The 16904-nt window shown below is 41.4% G+C and overlaps 1 protein-coding gene across 1 annotated transcript in view; it reads right to left on the bottom strand.

Moving 5' to 3' along the window:
• igf1ra (insulin-like growth factor 1a receptor) overlaps positions 1 to 9381 on the bottom strand; it is a 143333-nt gene extending 133952 nt beyond the window's left edge. The window contains exon 1 of the mRNA XM_083763898.1: positions 8362 to 9381. Within this exon, the coding sequence (XP_083620024.1) occupies positions 8362 to 8455 (94 nt within the window). The 5' untranslated portion in view covers positions 8456 to 9381. The remainder of the gene's footprint in view (positions 1 to 8361) is intronic.
• Between the last annotated feature and the right edge of the window lie 7523 nt (positions 9382 to 16904).

Here is a 16904-nt window from a genome sequence, read left to right on the forward strand (position 1 = left end):
GGACTCCAATGCCCCTGGGCTCCACTTGAGAGCCATCAAGCTGCATGTCCTCTTTGTTTCATTGAGAATTTTCCCCAGCTCCTCCTCCCATGCGGTCAGAGAGAGAGACAGAGAGAGAGAGGGTGGAGCCACTCAAGTACAAAGACTAATTTGTTTGTTAGTAAAGAGAAACTCTAGGCCTCACTTCCTGATGGAGGCATTAATAAAATCAAGGGGGCGTCTGGCCAGAGAATGGGGGGATATACTGTGGTGGTTTCTGCCAAGCTTTAGCCTGGGAGGCATACCATTTCGGCTTCATGATCCGGTCGGGAGCGGATGATACTTACGCCATGTTGTATAATGTATATGGTTTGGTTTGTAGTCATCAGGCCGGAACCCCCAAACCGGAATCAGAATTACCTAAAATAATTCTTGAATCATAATTTTAGGGCCTATACCCAATAAAGCCTTGATGTGATTGTGATATGAATCCGACAAGTTTCTTCAATTACTTTCTTGGAATAGTTAATTTGGTATAGGGTGGGGGGGGGGGGGGGGCGGTACCAAAACAAATTTTATTTTATTTTTCATTATTTTTATCATCCGGTCTAAACCACTCCTAGACCGGATTACATGGGCGATTTAGGAACACGGACCAGGCCTTCCTCCGAGGTGGAAAGTCTAGTGATGCACGGTTAGCCAAGCGTAGCTATCTGTGACTTTCCTATGCAAAAGAAACTAGAAAAGGTGCCCACAGATCTCCACCAGGGTAATAGCATTTGTGATGTTTGGACAAAATGTGTAGGAGTATTATATGAAAAATCAAACCGATCTGTGTTGAACATGTGACTACAGAGATAGTGTATACCGATTTGCATAATTTTCAGAAATGTTTTTTTGCTAAAGTTGGCCTCATGATGGCGCTATAACAGGCCGGAAATATTGGGGTAGAGGTTCGTGGAGTGTGTGTGCCAGACAGTGTGTTGGAGTTTGCTCCCTCCCCCCCACACACACTCGCTACATACACTCGCTACACATTGGAACAAGCACACACTGTTTACCTTTCGTCAGAAGCTTTTACATGGCGGCAGCGTCGCGGTACAAATTACTGTAAATACAAAATGTGGATGGCAACAGATCCACCAAGGACAGCGATCCTGGAGTCAGAATAATGGAGCTTTGAAAATCCTCCTTTCAACTGCTTTGCATTGTGAATAGTTTTTTAATCCCATAGTTGGAACGGTGGGGCGTTGCTATAGGAACCGGACCAATGTTAAAAGCTTCCGTAGGCCTCAACCATTATATAGACGGAGTATACGTTGGGGTACGTATATATACGTACCCCTGGGATATAACGCCACCTAGCGTCGACGTCTTTAAATACGTACCTGAGTCAAGAAGCTAAGTTAAGAAAGGAAGGAAACCGCTACACCTCTTTGTGATTCCCTTCTTCTACTCATTAGCCATGTTAAGTACCAGGAATTCCAATCATTTACTTGCAAAAGGATTGAGTAGGCTGCTGCCTCAAGCTAAGCCGCCAGGCATCTGTCCAGCTCGCCATTAGATCCATTTGTCATGAGGGCAGTGAATGCTTCAATAAGGTTCAAGATAGCAAAATCCTCAGTGTCCATTTAACTCAAGAGAGTTTACAAATGTAATGAAATGGGCCCATAAGGGTGCAAATGTGGTTACATTTGCACACTCGTTGAGTTACAAATGGATGAATGAACAATGAGGTTTTTACGAATGTCTAAATTACCGCTGAAGATTTGACTGTGTACACTAACATTATGATAGTTCATGGTGAGGTGCTATAGGGCAGTGGTTTTCAACAGTTTTCATGTCAAGGCCCATAATTTCTTCGTCATTTGAGCCACGGAACGGACCACCATTTGATGAGATTTAAGCTCTGAGACCCAAAACTTAGAATATGTTGTTGTCGTTGGATAAGAGTTTGTCCACAATTCCATTCTGTATTGATGTGGTACCATCCATAGGAGAGATAGCAGGCAAACGTTGCTCAAAATAACAATTCTCTAATTTTGCAGACTTCTTGTAAATTAAGTAATGCAGATGTTTAACAATAATTTTAATTTAACTCTTGAGAGTAAAAGATCCATAAGGGTCCATTCGGTTACCAACCCTCTATGATTTAAATGTAACTGGGGACCACCTGGAACCCCCTCAAGGACCACTGGTTGAAAACCACTGCTATAGGGCACTCACTCACTCATACATAGATGTGTGTCTCTCCCGCTGACCCTTTCCCCCCAGACCCTCCCTCTTTGCTCTTCTTCACACTGCTGCACTGCTGACTGAGTAAACAGACATATCTCCATAGCGTAACGGGATCCATTGGGCTCATGTTTATGATTGATAAAGCTTATTGCCATGGCACTCTGCGCGAATGTCATCACGTCACACAACCACACACACGCATACTATACATAGTATTCCTCAAAATGTGTATGGCACGCCATTAAACGTGAACCCACCGGGTCAAAAGAGCTGATCCACCTAGTAATAACGCGTGGCGAATTATATTAGGGACGATGACCACATCTTAGCTACCGGTAAATGATACCGCTAACCACTTAAAGAGGCACTATGTCCCTTGTTTTTTTGTTTTGAGTATGTTAATACAATAGATTTAGAACTATACGATACGATAGGGGTGGTTGTATTTTGTCTCCCAATACTCTTCTATTGATTTAGATCCTGTGTCTAGGTGAGACATGACCTTTGACACGATCCTGTTTCTTGTTTGACACAAATTTTGACCTGAAGGTCAAGATTCAATTCAATTGTGCAGGAGACCCGGGTTCAAGTCCAGGGTAGAAGAGAAATGTTACATTGTGCAGCTTTAAGCACAATTGTATACTTAGCCATATGATGGTTTTGCATGGCAAAAAAAGCTTGATAGGCTTGATATGCCATTTTCACATAATCTTACATAACATAATGTTAGAAATTTTGAAAAGAATAGGCTATTAAAAACATAGCCTATATTTCTTATCACATGCTTAAATGTCTGTGATTTGACACACATTTTAGAGCTGTTTATCAGGGCCCACATTGAGAGCACTCTGGGAAAGGACATAATTGTATCATTTTCCGGTTATCCAGCTGGCCACCCCAGGAAGGTCGTTAGAGAAAGGAAGCCAGCTACCGCTTCAGAACTTTGATGTGATGGAAGTGCAACGCCACGGCTCAACCTTATTGGATTTGAGAACCCTCTGGCTCCGTGTTTCCCAAACAGTGGGTCGGACTCGGGACCCATTTGTGGGTCGTGGACACATTTTTATGGGTCCATTTATTTTTGGTTTCGTACATTTTGTTTTTAATAATTAACATTTCAAAATATTTTCAAAAAACATTCCCAAAACAGCAAAAGAAAACATCATGAATTAAAAACATTTTTTTCAGTAATTTCATAAAGAAATCAATGAAAGAAATTCCATAAATTAAAAAACAAATGTTTAAGAAGTAGTGAAAATAGCCGATCACAACACGTCACTTTGCGCCACGTTGTGAGCTTGTAGATCTCCTATTTTCACTAGTTTGGGTCCGGGGGCAAACATCTTCTAATCTCTTTTTTGGGTCACAGGCTAAACCAGTGCTCGAGTTCCCCTCCATCCAAATGCATTAGCATCCTCTCTCCTCCTCCTCACATCAAAGGTGCTGCAGGAAGTATACATGTGCTTTGTTTTGCTCAAATGTCTCTCGCTACATCTCACATGATAGAGCCTGCTCAAATGTCAGATGTTTAAGAGATTTGATGTCCATCTCCTAACGACATGTAAAAGCTGTGTCTAATGAATGACAAGGGACACCTGGCTGTTGGTGCATTATACTGATTATTGTGTGCTGATAGTGATCTATTTAATTAAGAGAAGCAAAATGTACTAGTTTGCTTACTTACAGCATGAACAGAATTCATGAAAGATCTGATAATGCTTAGATAACAGCTTTACTCTATCACAACAGCTTTACCCTGTCACAACAGTGAATGGCGTAATCTTCATGCAACAGAGATGAGCATTGGAAAGTAATGGGGATCACATTACAACCGCTGTACAATTCGTAAGTATCTGAATATGGTATTGAAAAACAATCATTTCAAATGACAGCTGGCACTAGTTATACAGCAGTCACTGGCCAGTCATGTTTGTTCCCTCACACCTGCCACCTCAACTGGCCCTAATCCCCTGCATACTGGAAGTCATCTGACCAGCGATCTGGTGGACAACTTCCCCTCAGTGGACCTCACTTCAAACACGCTGGCTCAGATATCACACTCCAAACAGTAACACTACACTCCCCGCCATGACAACTCTCTCTCTCTCTATCCATCTCTCTCTCTCTCTCTCATGCACACACACACACACACACACACACACACACACACACACACACACACACACACACACACACACACACACACACACACACACAGTCTTTCTGGTGGTGGTGGTGGTGGTGGTGGGGGTACTTGTGGTTGGAGGCCAGGGTAGATGACGTCCACACACATACCTGCCATCTTTTTTTATGATCATTTAGTGTCATATGTTTGGGCGCCTTGCACTCTCTGATCATATTCCAGTGCTAGCTGCGCATTGCAAATTTCTGCAATCCCTGGTATGATGAGACATTTGTCTACATGTTTTTAATTGATGATGACACCCATCGTCCTCAGTACGTGATAGGTCCACATTCCATTTCTGATTAATAGCTGCTCCATTGATACAGTGAGTGCCATCCATTAGAAGGACTAACATTTGTAATCATCGCAAATTGTACAATACTCCATGATGATGAAGTGTGTGCCGTTTGCCAGAGACAGACAGTGATAGGCTACTTGAAATAAAGTGTTTAATTAAGTATTGTAAACCTCAGCTGGCAGCCTGGAGGAGCCATAGGACATTTTGACTGCATTCTCACAAACTATCCCAGTGACACACTTTCATATCTCCACGCAGGCGTATGCCAGTGGCTCAGGCTGTCTCACTGCTGCAGTACGCAGAGAGATGCACACAGTGCTCAAACACACACACACACACACACACACACACACACACACACACACACACACACACACACCCTCACACACACACACACACACACACACACCAAGTTACGCCATACATCTCCTGGCCGGGTGTGCATTCCGGCAACACCACTAGCCAGTGAGGGGGGGGGGAGATAACCTTAGTCACAAGATGGAGCGACGTGCCTTGGAGAGAGTGAGCGAGGTTGCGTTTACATCTGAGTCACTTGCCCCGTCACAAGGAGTGCTGTACCGTAACATTCTATACCCCGCGGCAAAAGTAGAAGGGGTGTCTGTCTGTCAAACGCAAAGTTAGCTGTAAGCATGGTGAGCAGTGAGCACGCTCTCTCACTGCCATTCAGGTTTTCAAGAGCGGGTGCATCCTCTCATAAATAAACAAACAGAAACACATTCCGTGTGTCCTCACAGAAAAGGACAGGCCGAAGATGCCTCATACAACCCCTTGGCCGATCAATGTCTCTGGTGGTGACACATCAGTGTGTGTGTTACTTTCAAACAGCACAGAATTACGTAGAGCCATACCTTTTTCTACAGGTAGATTCCAGCTATGCATTATATTCTGAATCTTCCCTCATGGACATATCGAACCACCGAGTCAACGGAGGCCGACACTGACCTACGGTGGCCCACAGGAGCATGTGCCAGCTGGTAGGTGGAGGGCTGAACTTCAACTGGAGAAAGCCACCAGCCTGTGCCACCAGGCCGTCAAGAGACCGCCCGTGTGAACAGCAAAAGCCAATAAAACAGTTCACAAACTCTCTACTCTTCCAATCAACAAAACCATGTCTGTTTCCCTTGCAAGTGTATTTCTGTACATTCTATTTCCAAACACAGAGTCTCAGTTGCACACTCTCTCTCTCTCTCTCTCTCTCTCTCTCTCTCTCTCTGAATCATGGAGACTTGTTTGCTGTATACTTGGAAGTCATGGCATGGAAAGTTTACTGTGGTGAGAGTTAAAAGGGAGCTTAATTAAATTTTATTGGTGTGGACAGATTATTAAAACGCACAGAGCAAAAAGTATTCAGCCCCTAATGCAGCTCTCTTTGTGCCTAGGACAACTATTAGTTTCCATCTATCTGCATTTGCAAGCGATGATAAAACCTGGAAAATCTGATCTTGTAGTCCAGAGAAGTGAACATCAGACTGAATTTAAAAAAAAATTAAAGAGTGGGGGAAATTGAACAATGCTTTGATATTCTGCACAGTTGCTTTGTCTTTGAACTCTTTGTTCTGAATGGCCTGATGGGGAATTACCAGGGCACCCCAAAGTTCAACAGTAACATCTTTGCACCCCAACCCCCCCAAGCGGTGTGGATGTGATGGTGTTGAGTCTCTGTGGCCCAGTGGTGTGCAGTGAAAAGACTACCCCCTCCCGCCCTGTGTTTCTGGTCCAGCTACTGGCCAATAGGCCTGAATGAAGTTTCTCTTCTATTGGAATGCAAATAGAGGTCAGTCACACGCCTCTTTCCCATGTCAAGCTATCTTCACCGTCTCACATCGCCTCAAAGCATACAAACATTAATGTCATGTACGCACACACATGCACATTATCACATTCACATATAAATGACACAACTATTCCACAAACAAGCAGCACACACCATAACCTGTGAGTTCAAGTAGTGAAGCTGCACCATGCAGTTTCCGATGCATGCATGTCTGTCTTCCTGGATTATTGATTAGCAGTCAAGTGATGATGGGTGTTTTGGTGTAAAGTAAACTAATCCATTTGGGGAAAACAAAATGTCACTTAGGCTATTTGACTATTTTACAATAAATACTTTCTAGTATACATAAGATTTATATTTAATTTAATATAAATATATAAAATGTGTGTAGGCCAGATATTGTCATGGTTGTAACTTGTAACCTGATTTATAAACCTTAATTCTCACATCAATTAACATAGACTACTATGTTTCTCGTAGATGATGAATAAGGCTTTACCAAACCACACATTTGATCCAGTTTGTGTTGGCACAGTGATTTTTCAAGACATGACTCAGTGCTTGTCAGAGCTTTCAGACCGGCACATGGTCTTTAGTCTTGGAGATTCCACTAAGCAGCTTAATAATACTACATTCGTTCAATGTGCTGTTATGTCTAAATATAAAGATCACCAGTGACTAAAACAAGAAGCAAGCTAACCAGTAATCTATAACCCTAGATTATTAGGGTATATTTAGGTTGGAAAAGTTAGGTCATGTGAATGGCAGCTGAGGCACAGGGCACTCAAAACTTGAAAGCTTTGAAAACACATTTAAAAAAATGGCGTGGGGAAATAGTCAAACGCATGTTACATGGTTATAATGAATACATTAATCGCTTGAAACGTGGTTTACATTCAGGAAATAACAGAAGTGTCATTTACATCATCACCCAGCCTGTAACATGTGTAATGCAGATGGGCTATAGGCCTAGGCTACTATTTCAATATAGGGAATATTGTTCCCAGAAAAATGTTTAAACGTTAAAAAAAATATATATATTGAACATGAATGATCTACCTTATATTAAGTAACCAAAACGATAGCTATTCGCCATTCACCTGAATGCTGCTTCATTTTTGATTATCCATATAGCCATAGGACTACTAGGTCATTTCGGTTCGTTAGACTATGTTGTTTCAATTATTTATGGGAATCAAGTTAAATGTCAAACCATCGTTGCAATATGTGGGAATAATCGTGGACTTTAAAAAAGATCTTGTTCCCTGCATGTTCACTACGAAATGCAAAATGGCCACATGGCCGTAGTAACCTTCACCAGTGGTCCATGGATTCATCAGCTACTTCAATGCTGAAGATTTGGGCGACATGTGGCCGGTACCTCTTCGCTATTACAACGTGAATAAACAATACCCATATATGCCTTTATTGAGTTATCATATAATATATTCTAAATAACAACACAATCCCACCTTGGTTAATAGTCTAACTCACGTAGTGATGACTGTTTTATTTGATAGGTCTATTTATTTGAAGCAACAAGCAATAAGGGGACGAGCCCATACGTCGGTATGGGCTTATCGTTTGAACAGAACCCACGCACATATCAAATAATTATTAACCATATGTTTGAACAAATACGCACGAATGAATTATTATGGCAATGCTGCTGAATGCTGATTACCTACAGATAATCCAGACACGAGAATGCATGCCGGCGAAACGACGCATCTGGACTGGGACTGGGAGATATAGCCTACAAAATGTTTGCATCATGGCATTGGCATACCAATAAACAGGCTATTGTTATAAATGTCTGCAAGCCAATTAAACACTATTAACTATCGACATAACCATGATACTTACTCTCTCCATATGCGGACCATACACACATTGTGGAGACCGACAGCATCAGACCCCAAAACAAGGTCGGGCTACCCCTCGTTGTCTCCGATCTCATTCCTGTTGTTATTTATTCCAGTCTCAGAAGAAAAAAAAAAAAAAACTTGGCGAGGTGGGAAAAGATTCTGTAGTTAGTCTACCCAAGCCACTAAAAACAGCAAAAAGAAAAAAGGAGAGAAAACGTCTTATTTGGCCAACACGGGCTATAGCACCACTATTGCCCTTGTATCAGTTTTTTAATAGGCTAGCTAGCTGTTGCCTAGATTGTATCCTTTGAATGTATGTGTATAAAAAAAAAACGAATCCACTAAAACAGTTTGTTATTTTTGCCAAACACACAATAGTTTGACGTCGGCTGATTGGGCATGCAAGTCACTGATTTGACTCGATAGATGGTCGAGTGGATGGTCCCCATCCTCAGTCTCCATCTCTTGAAAACAGCAGTAAAAATGTACGAGCAGGGCTGCTAATAGCAGATGGATGTTTATTGTTATTATTATTACCGCCAAGATAATTCCAATGTCGCCCGATAATTTACGTGTGGATTTGCTTGTAGCTATGTGGGAAATGGGTTACAAATAGAAAAACACGTCCAGATCCACAGGGTGGTGGCTGTAAAGGAGAAAATGAATGAAAAATCTTTATAGCCGATATTCCATTCAGTAGACGAGCCAGCGAAATCCACCAGGAGAATAAATCGTTTCGCCAAATTCACCCTTTTTTCACCCCTCTCTGCGTGTTCTTATCTTAGCTGTCGGTCGGATTTGCAGCAGAAAAAAAAGACTTGTGCCACGCACGAGAAACGGGTCTCCAGCCTCAGTCCAGTTTAGATGGCTTCTGTTAAAGGGTGGAGTTAGAATCATTTATGTCCTATATGTGAGTCCGTTCAGAGATCATTTTCTGTATCCGTTTACCCAGAAAACGCCAGTAGCAGAAATCCTACGACTTGCCTTTCGGTGAGGCTGTCGATCTCCCCTCCGTAGAATCACTGCTGTAAACAAGAGTCGGCTTCTCTCTCTCTCTCTCTCTCTCTCTCTCTCTCTCTCTCACACACACACACACACACACACACACACACACACACACACACACACACACACACACACACACACACACGCACACACGCACACGCACACACGCACGCATACTCACACGCACACACACACACACGCACGCACACACACACACGGTTTAAGCCAAGGTAGCCCATGAGCCTGTGGGAAAAGCCGGGGTGGAGTTAGTAGACTGCACTACACCGACGTGGAATATTGCGGATCAGAACCCAGAGAGGCGTTTTAATGCCAGGAGGTTATAGTAGGAATTGGATCTGGCATTGTTGAGGATATATCACTTCTTCAATTGAGATATCACAATACAATTTCAATTGACAAAGAACACTATATTGACTTATATATTCTAATCCAGTCGGTAACAAGACAACTCACCCTTTTTCCACCTCTGAGTGTGGACATCTCACCCCGAAAGTCCAGACAACTGAACTCACCCCAGTGAGCTGTCTTCACTTTCGGGGTGAGTTGTCTTGGGGTGAGTTGAGTGTTTGCAGAGTGTGTGTGCATAAATTTGATTACCCTGTGTGAGCTCTTTTTTTATATATATATATAGTTTACTGAATATTTCACAAGAATATCACAAGAGTCAAATGTACAGTCAAATGTAATGTAGTTTATTTTGCAACATCAACAAAGTACAAAAAATATAGAAACAAGAATATAGAAACAAGCACAACATTGTAAACAAGCACAACACTGTTCCAATGATAGACGAAAAAACTTCAGTGTGTATAGGCTACTAAAAACAATATAGAAACAATTAATGTAAATAGCTGCAATTTGTTCTGTTAGCACCCTCACCATCACCCTCTGTGAGCTGTCTATATTGAACCAATCTGAGAAATCCATCATCAAATATTCGGCCACAGTCTGTCTTGAGAGACTATATTGTTTTGAACAATAGCATACGTGATGGTGGTAACCACTTGAGTGGTATACTCAAGTAATGCTTACAAATGCCTAAAGTTTTAAGTTTCAGTTAGTTATGTTTAGTTTGTGAATAAGATGATTATTAATCAATACAACAGCATGATATAGCTCTGTCCCCTAGTTTCACTCAACCCTATTATTATATTATATCCATATAACAGTATTGAATTGGCCCTGTTATTTCAACAATATAATGAACATTCTTCAGACAGCAAAAGGCAATAACAGCTTATTTAAAGGTATATTCAGTGATTTCACTTAATTCAAATATCACTTATTTTTTTGTTTTGTTGTGATAATCCTCTCTACTATAGAGTGTGCTGACCATATAAGGAGTTCCTCCCTGTCCCCAGTTAACCCCTGGGGGTCAAAAAACCTTAGGTTTCGTTTTTGACTCTCTATCCTGATTGGACGAAAGTTTGGGTCCCAAGGCAAAAACGAAACCTAAGGTTTTTTGAGTGAAATCACTGAATATACCTTTAACAATATGTCTTATAATCATTTATACTGCATGTCTTGTGGTCGGGAGATATTAAGGCAAGCTGTCCGCGTCTCTTGGGCGAGCTGTCTTTTCCCTTTACCAACTCGCCCAACTCGCCCCCGCGGAAAGTAGGCTACAGACAGGCCACCATGTCAGAAAGTGAAGACGACTCACCGGGGTGAGTTATCCAGTATTCCCTCAGTCACTTTACATGAATTCTTAACACAGAGCTGGAAAATGGTAGCCGTGGATAATAGGCTATGGTATGCAATTTATAGTGGAAATGGAGGTCTAATGCTGTTGTATTTTGCTATAATTTTCATCAACTATAGCCTACGCCCTATGTTGTGCTATAGTTCCAAGACAAAAGCATTTTTGAATTAGTAATTGTTTTTGATATATGTCTTGTGTCCACTATACCCTATATGTGTGGTGTGTTATTTGTTTCGTTTTTTGAGGTGTATATACAGGATAAATATTTGTTTTTAGTTCAATGTTTGTTTTAAAAACGCCATTGACAATGAAGGGAAAATGTATGTAATCTTGTCCCTAACACAAACATTAAATGCCATTAAAGGACCACTTCACCACTTTTCAACCTAATAGGTCCTCACTAATAATCATGATAAAATGGTGCAATTTTTTTCTACTCTGTCTGTGTCTCATAGGAGGGCTGTGGGAAGTTCAGAAACCGTCTTCCAGTGACATCATCGATGGGGAATCCAAGCTAATAGAAACTGCAGTTTTTCTAGTCCTGAAAAGTTGCAATGCGAAAATGGAAGCCATCGTTCTCACGATGAAAATCTAAACATTTTTGTAAAAAAATCTTGTTTAAAAAAGAATCTGCCTAATGATGATGTCATTGGAAGACGGTTTCTGAACTGCCCACAGCCCTCCTATGAGACACAGACTGAGTAGAAAAAAATCGTGCCATTTTATCATGATTATTAGTGAGGACCTATTATATGAAGATAGGTTGAAAAGTGGTGAAGTGGTCCTTTAATAAAGAGAATTATAATGTTGTTTTGCCACCGTTTGTTTTACATCACCAATTACATGATCAGTGATCACCCTAATCAACATGAGTTAGAGTAGACTTTAGCGCCCCTCTACTTTCCTATGAGGTGAACCGAACAGGTCTAATTTCAAACCTTCTTTTCTATGCGTGTTGCACTTTGTGCACTGGGCCACTAGCTGTTGTTACTGTATGTATGTTATGTTACACTACAGTCTGGAATCCGCTGACACAAGCCCAAAGGAAAATCCGTCACGGAGTTTCATTCAAGAGTGCGCACTGGAATTGACGCGTCTAGATACCATGGCCGGGAGGGACGTGGGCTGCACTGTGATTAGTTAATTGGTTGTCAGGCCAACTGCTTCTTTAGCCATCGACAGGTTTCTGGCTCACACTAGAGTTTCATTAAACGAGTTGCTTGCCAATCTCTCTTCAGTAATCTTCACTAAAGATAACAGGCTAAAAAGCTATAGGAATAGGAGATCTGTCACTATGCATTGCATTCCAGACAATAGGCAATGATATCTCCTCAATGTTTTTGTTTACTCTGTCGATACGCGTTATGGATCCCATCCCAGTCATCCCACGATTCCCACCGCAGTTCTGCAGAATCTGCACTCAGTCACCAATCACCATCAATGCCTGCACCACTTTGCGTTTGTAACGGGTGCATTCATTCACCGTGAATGCATCATGCATGATATTCAGAACCAATAATATCCAATCACAGCGCGACCATCCAAGTAATGGGATTCACCCTAGCTCTGGACAGCGCATAAATGGAATGATGGAATGGGCGTGGGCGTTCTTGCAGATTTTGATGTAGGTCTACTCTTGAATTAATTTGTTCAGAATAATATTGCAGACGCGTTTTACTCAGTGTTGTAGGCATATAAGAGCAGTTAATTTAATTAGGCCAATATTAATTGATAATAGGTCTACTGAATTGAAATTAAATTCTAAAATGTGTCTACAATTTACCCCCTGTAGCAGCTCACTGAATACTGAACTGCCGCAGCATTCGGACTTTAGACTATAGTTAATTGAGTCTCACTGTGACTGTGTCACATTGCCTAAATAATGAGCAAAAATGCACATGTTACACGTTTATTTTTTCTCAGATGTTTTCTTCTTTTTTAAGCATATAGGCTAACGAGGGAAGCAAAAATGTCATAGGTTATATTAACAACAACAGCAGTCTTAGTTTTTGAGTTTCTATCAAATCTGGCTGATTCTGCATGGTAGCGTATAGCCTACTGTGCCCTACGGGTTGAACTTGCCAGTTGCCAATGAAAGTGAAAAAAGAACACAGAACAACAGAAAAACAACAACTAAAACATGTTCCTTAATTTCATAATTCATTTATTAACTTTTTTCTTTCTATAATATTTATAGGATACATTTATAATATAGGCCTAGCTACATTTGATAAAAGTCATGGGAGGGTCAATTCCAGTTTAGCCAGCAAATTGAAATGCAAATGTTGATGTGTTAAACTAAGCAAAGGGGGGACATTGTGTTAATGAAATAGCCTAATTAAATGAATGAAACAAAAATATAATACATCAAAATACATTCAATGTTTTGTTAAACTTGTGCGCTAATGTGTGAAATGTAGGCTGCCTGTGTTGTGCTCACATTAATCAAAAATTCTGTTCGTTGCACTACTTTAAAGATTATAGGCCTAATATTTATCTGACTATAAATAGGTATAGTAGCCTACAATTCCATGTTTAGCCTATATTTTATAATTGGAATAAAATATTGCGAGTTGGTTAGTACTTTCATTTATACCTCTTTGCCGATCGTCCAATCTGTCCATCTTTGTTTCGTTTATCTGGAAACTGCGTCACCCTCACCAGGCTGGCCCAATCTATGTTTAAGAGTCGCCCTCTGCTGCTGGAGAGTTGAACTTGCAGTTGCCAGTGACAGTCTTTGTTTACCAGTGAAAACTTTGTTTTAGTGTCCAGTATTCTACATTTTAACTTCTTAAAAAAAACTAATGTACAAATTCCAATCTGGCTTCAGAACATCCCACTCCACTGACACATGCCTCCTCTATTTGAGCGACCAAATCAAACACGAGGTGGATGCTGGCAAATACTGCGGCATGGTCATGCTGGACTAAGACGGAAGTCCCTGGATGAATCACAGAGAGTCCAATCGAGGCCAGATCCACTTAAGTCATATCATAACTAGTCAGATCTGGCCCAGAATAAGCTATATTATTTCAACTGGTGAAGACGTCCTGGAAACGACGTAAAGATCATCCCCATATGGGCTGTGATCTGGCCTAGTCCTGAACGTCACCGGAGTCACTGGAGGACGTCATCATAACGTCATCATGACGTCATTTGGCTTGCAGGGCTGGTTAACAAGCTAAAAGCAATTGGTTTTGATAGGACATCAGTTAGCTGGATGCAATCCTACCTGGAGGGGGGAGAAGTTGAGAACAGATGGTGGAGGTGAACGGAACACTGTCCCCCCCTCCAAGTGAGCTGTGCCGTTCCACAAGGAAGCATACTAGGGGCTTGACTGTTCCATTATATGTAAACGACATGACATCAGCTTGTGACTGCAACTTGTTCCTGTTCACAGATGACTCAGCACTGCTGGTCTCGGACAGGAACAAACAACAGGTTGAAAAGGCCCTCAGCTCTGAACTCGGTAGAATTTGCACCTGCAGGCTCGCTGATAACAAACTATCTTTACACCTGGGAAAAACTGAATCCATTCTCTTTGGTTCAAATAGTAATCTCAGCAAGGCAGATGGCTTCTTGGTCAGTGTAGAAAAGAGTCAACCTAGTTATCAACACCAACCCTCCCCCTGGCCTATTCCATGTGGACCCACCCACCTCACTTGCTGTCACTCCCTCTCAATCAGTAATCTCACCTGCTCCCACTCACACCTCAATCAATGGCCAGCTATATATACTGCCTGCGTGCCTGTCCAGTGTCCATGCAGTCAGTGTTTGGCGGCGGCGGTGGCGGCGGCGGCAGCGGCAGCGGCAGCGGCAGCGGCAGCGGCAGCGGCAGCAGCAGCAGCAGCAGCAGCAGAAGCAGCTCCACCACCACCATCATCTGAGAGCCCTCTGTCCTGGAGCCTCATGCCTTTGTTATGTGTCATTGAAGTGAGTCAGTTTGTTGATGTTAATTTGTATATTGCATTTTATTGTTTAGTGTTAAATGTAATCTTTATCTGTTTTCCTGAAACTCTAGCGAGTGTGTGTAATGTGCAGTGCACATAGTCACTTTTGTATTAGTAGTAACTTATATTGAATGTTTGTACTTCCCACATTTGTGTATTCCTAATATGTAGTTGTAGGCCTACCCATCCCCCCCCCCCCCTTTGAGTCTAGTTATGTCTTCTTAGGTACCTAATTGTCTGTCTATTTATGCACTGTTGAATTGTATAATTATGTTTCTCTTGTCTTTTAGTAAAAACCATAACTGTGAAGCCTCACCACCTCCTTGCTCAACCCTACATACTTGTCTGCGCCTTGTCTATACATTCTTGCCGATGTACCATGGTGATGTAATAGCCCATGAGCCAGTCTCAACCTAAACGAAAACACGAAAAGATGAAATTACCTACCTAGGTTCCATCCTGAAGGCAAATCCTTACAGTGATAAAATGGCCACTAACGTAATCAAAAAAGTCAACCTTGAGAACAAGATTTCTATGCACATACAGGATCTCCTCACTGGTTAACAAAAACACCTTGAAGATCCTAACAAGGTTTCTTCGACTATGCATGCACCTATTGGTATTAAAACAAGGCTCCATTTCGCTCCTATGCCACCAAAATGTGGAACACCCTACTGTAGTCATTAAGACATGTGACTCCCATGACTCCTTCAAAACCGCTCTCAAAGGGCACCTACGGATGGCTGCAATTCGAAACTCGCCCCTGTGAAGAGTCCCTTTTCCCCTCACTGTTTAATATCTTTTCAATTTTTACCTCCTTTTATGATGATTTCCTGTTTATGACCCATGACACCATTGACAATGAAGATAAATTAATGTTTTTTTTGTCCCTAACACAAACATTAAATCCCATCAACAATAGAGAATTTAATGTTTGTTTTGACACTGTTTGTTTTACATCATTACACCACCTAATCATTCTTATAAGTGAATAGACATGGATTAGATGACCATTGAATAAAGTAACATTTATAGCTGCAAGCTATACCGAATTCCCTCCTCGATGTTGTAAGATGATAAGAGTGCCCCTCACTTCACACAGGTGTTATTTTTTGTTATATAGAAGTGTATATTTGTAAAGTGTGTCTTTTTCATGATTGTATGTGAAACATTTTAAAAAACAATACAAATATTTTAAAAAATCACACCCGTGTGAAGTGAGGGGCGCTAATATATTAAAGGTATATTCAGTGATTTCACTCAAAAAAACCTTAGGTTTTGGCCCAGGCCGCAGCGTAACGGTCTGGGCACCGGACTGGTGATCCAGTCGCGGTGTGCCGCGGGTTCGACTCCCGGACCCGACACGGCCTTTACCGCATGTCATCCCCCCATCTCTCTCCCGTTTCCTGTCAGCCTACTTTCTATCCCTTAAAAAATCAATAAAGGCGTAAGCCGCAAAAAAATATCTTAAAAAAAAAAAAAAAAAACCTTAGGTTTCGTTTTTGGCTGTGGGACCCAGCCTTTCGTCCAATCAGGATAGAGAGTCAAAAACGAAACCTAAGGTTTTTTGACCCCCAGGGGTTAACTGGGGACAGGGAGGAACTCCTTATATGGCCAGCACACTCTATAGTAGGGAGGATTATCACAACAAAACAAAAAAATAAGTGATATTTGAATTAAGTAAAATCACTGAATATACCTTTAAAATATAATTCATGTTGATTAGGTGATGTAATGGTGATGTAAAACAAACGGTGCCAACACAAACATTATGCCATTAACAATAACGAGACAATATGACGTAATTTTTTTTAACTTAAAGATGTATGAAATACTTAATATAGTGGTTGCAACTGTATTCAT

The sequence above is a fragment of the Protomyctophum parallelum genome (assembly GCF_964188405.1).
Source record: "Protomyctophum parallelum genome assembly, chromosome: 4".
Lineage (NCBI taxonomy): Eukaryota > Metazoa > Chordata > Actinopteri > Myctophiformes > Myctophidae > Protomyctophum > Protomyctophum parallelum.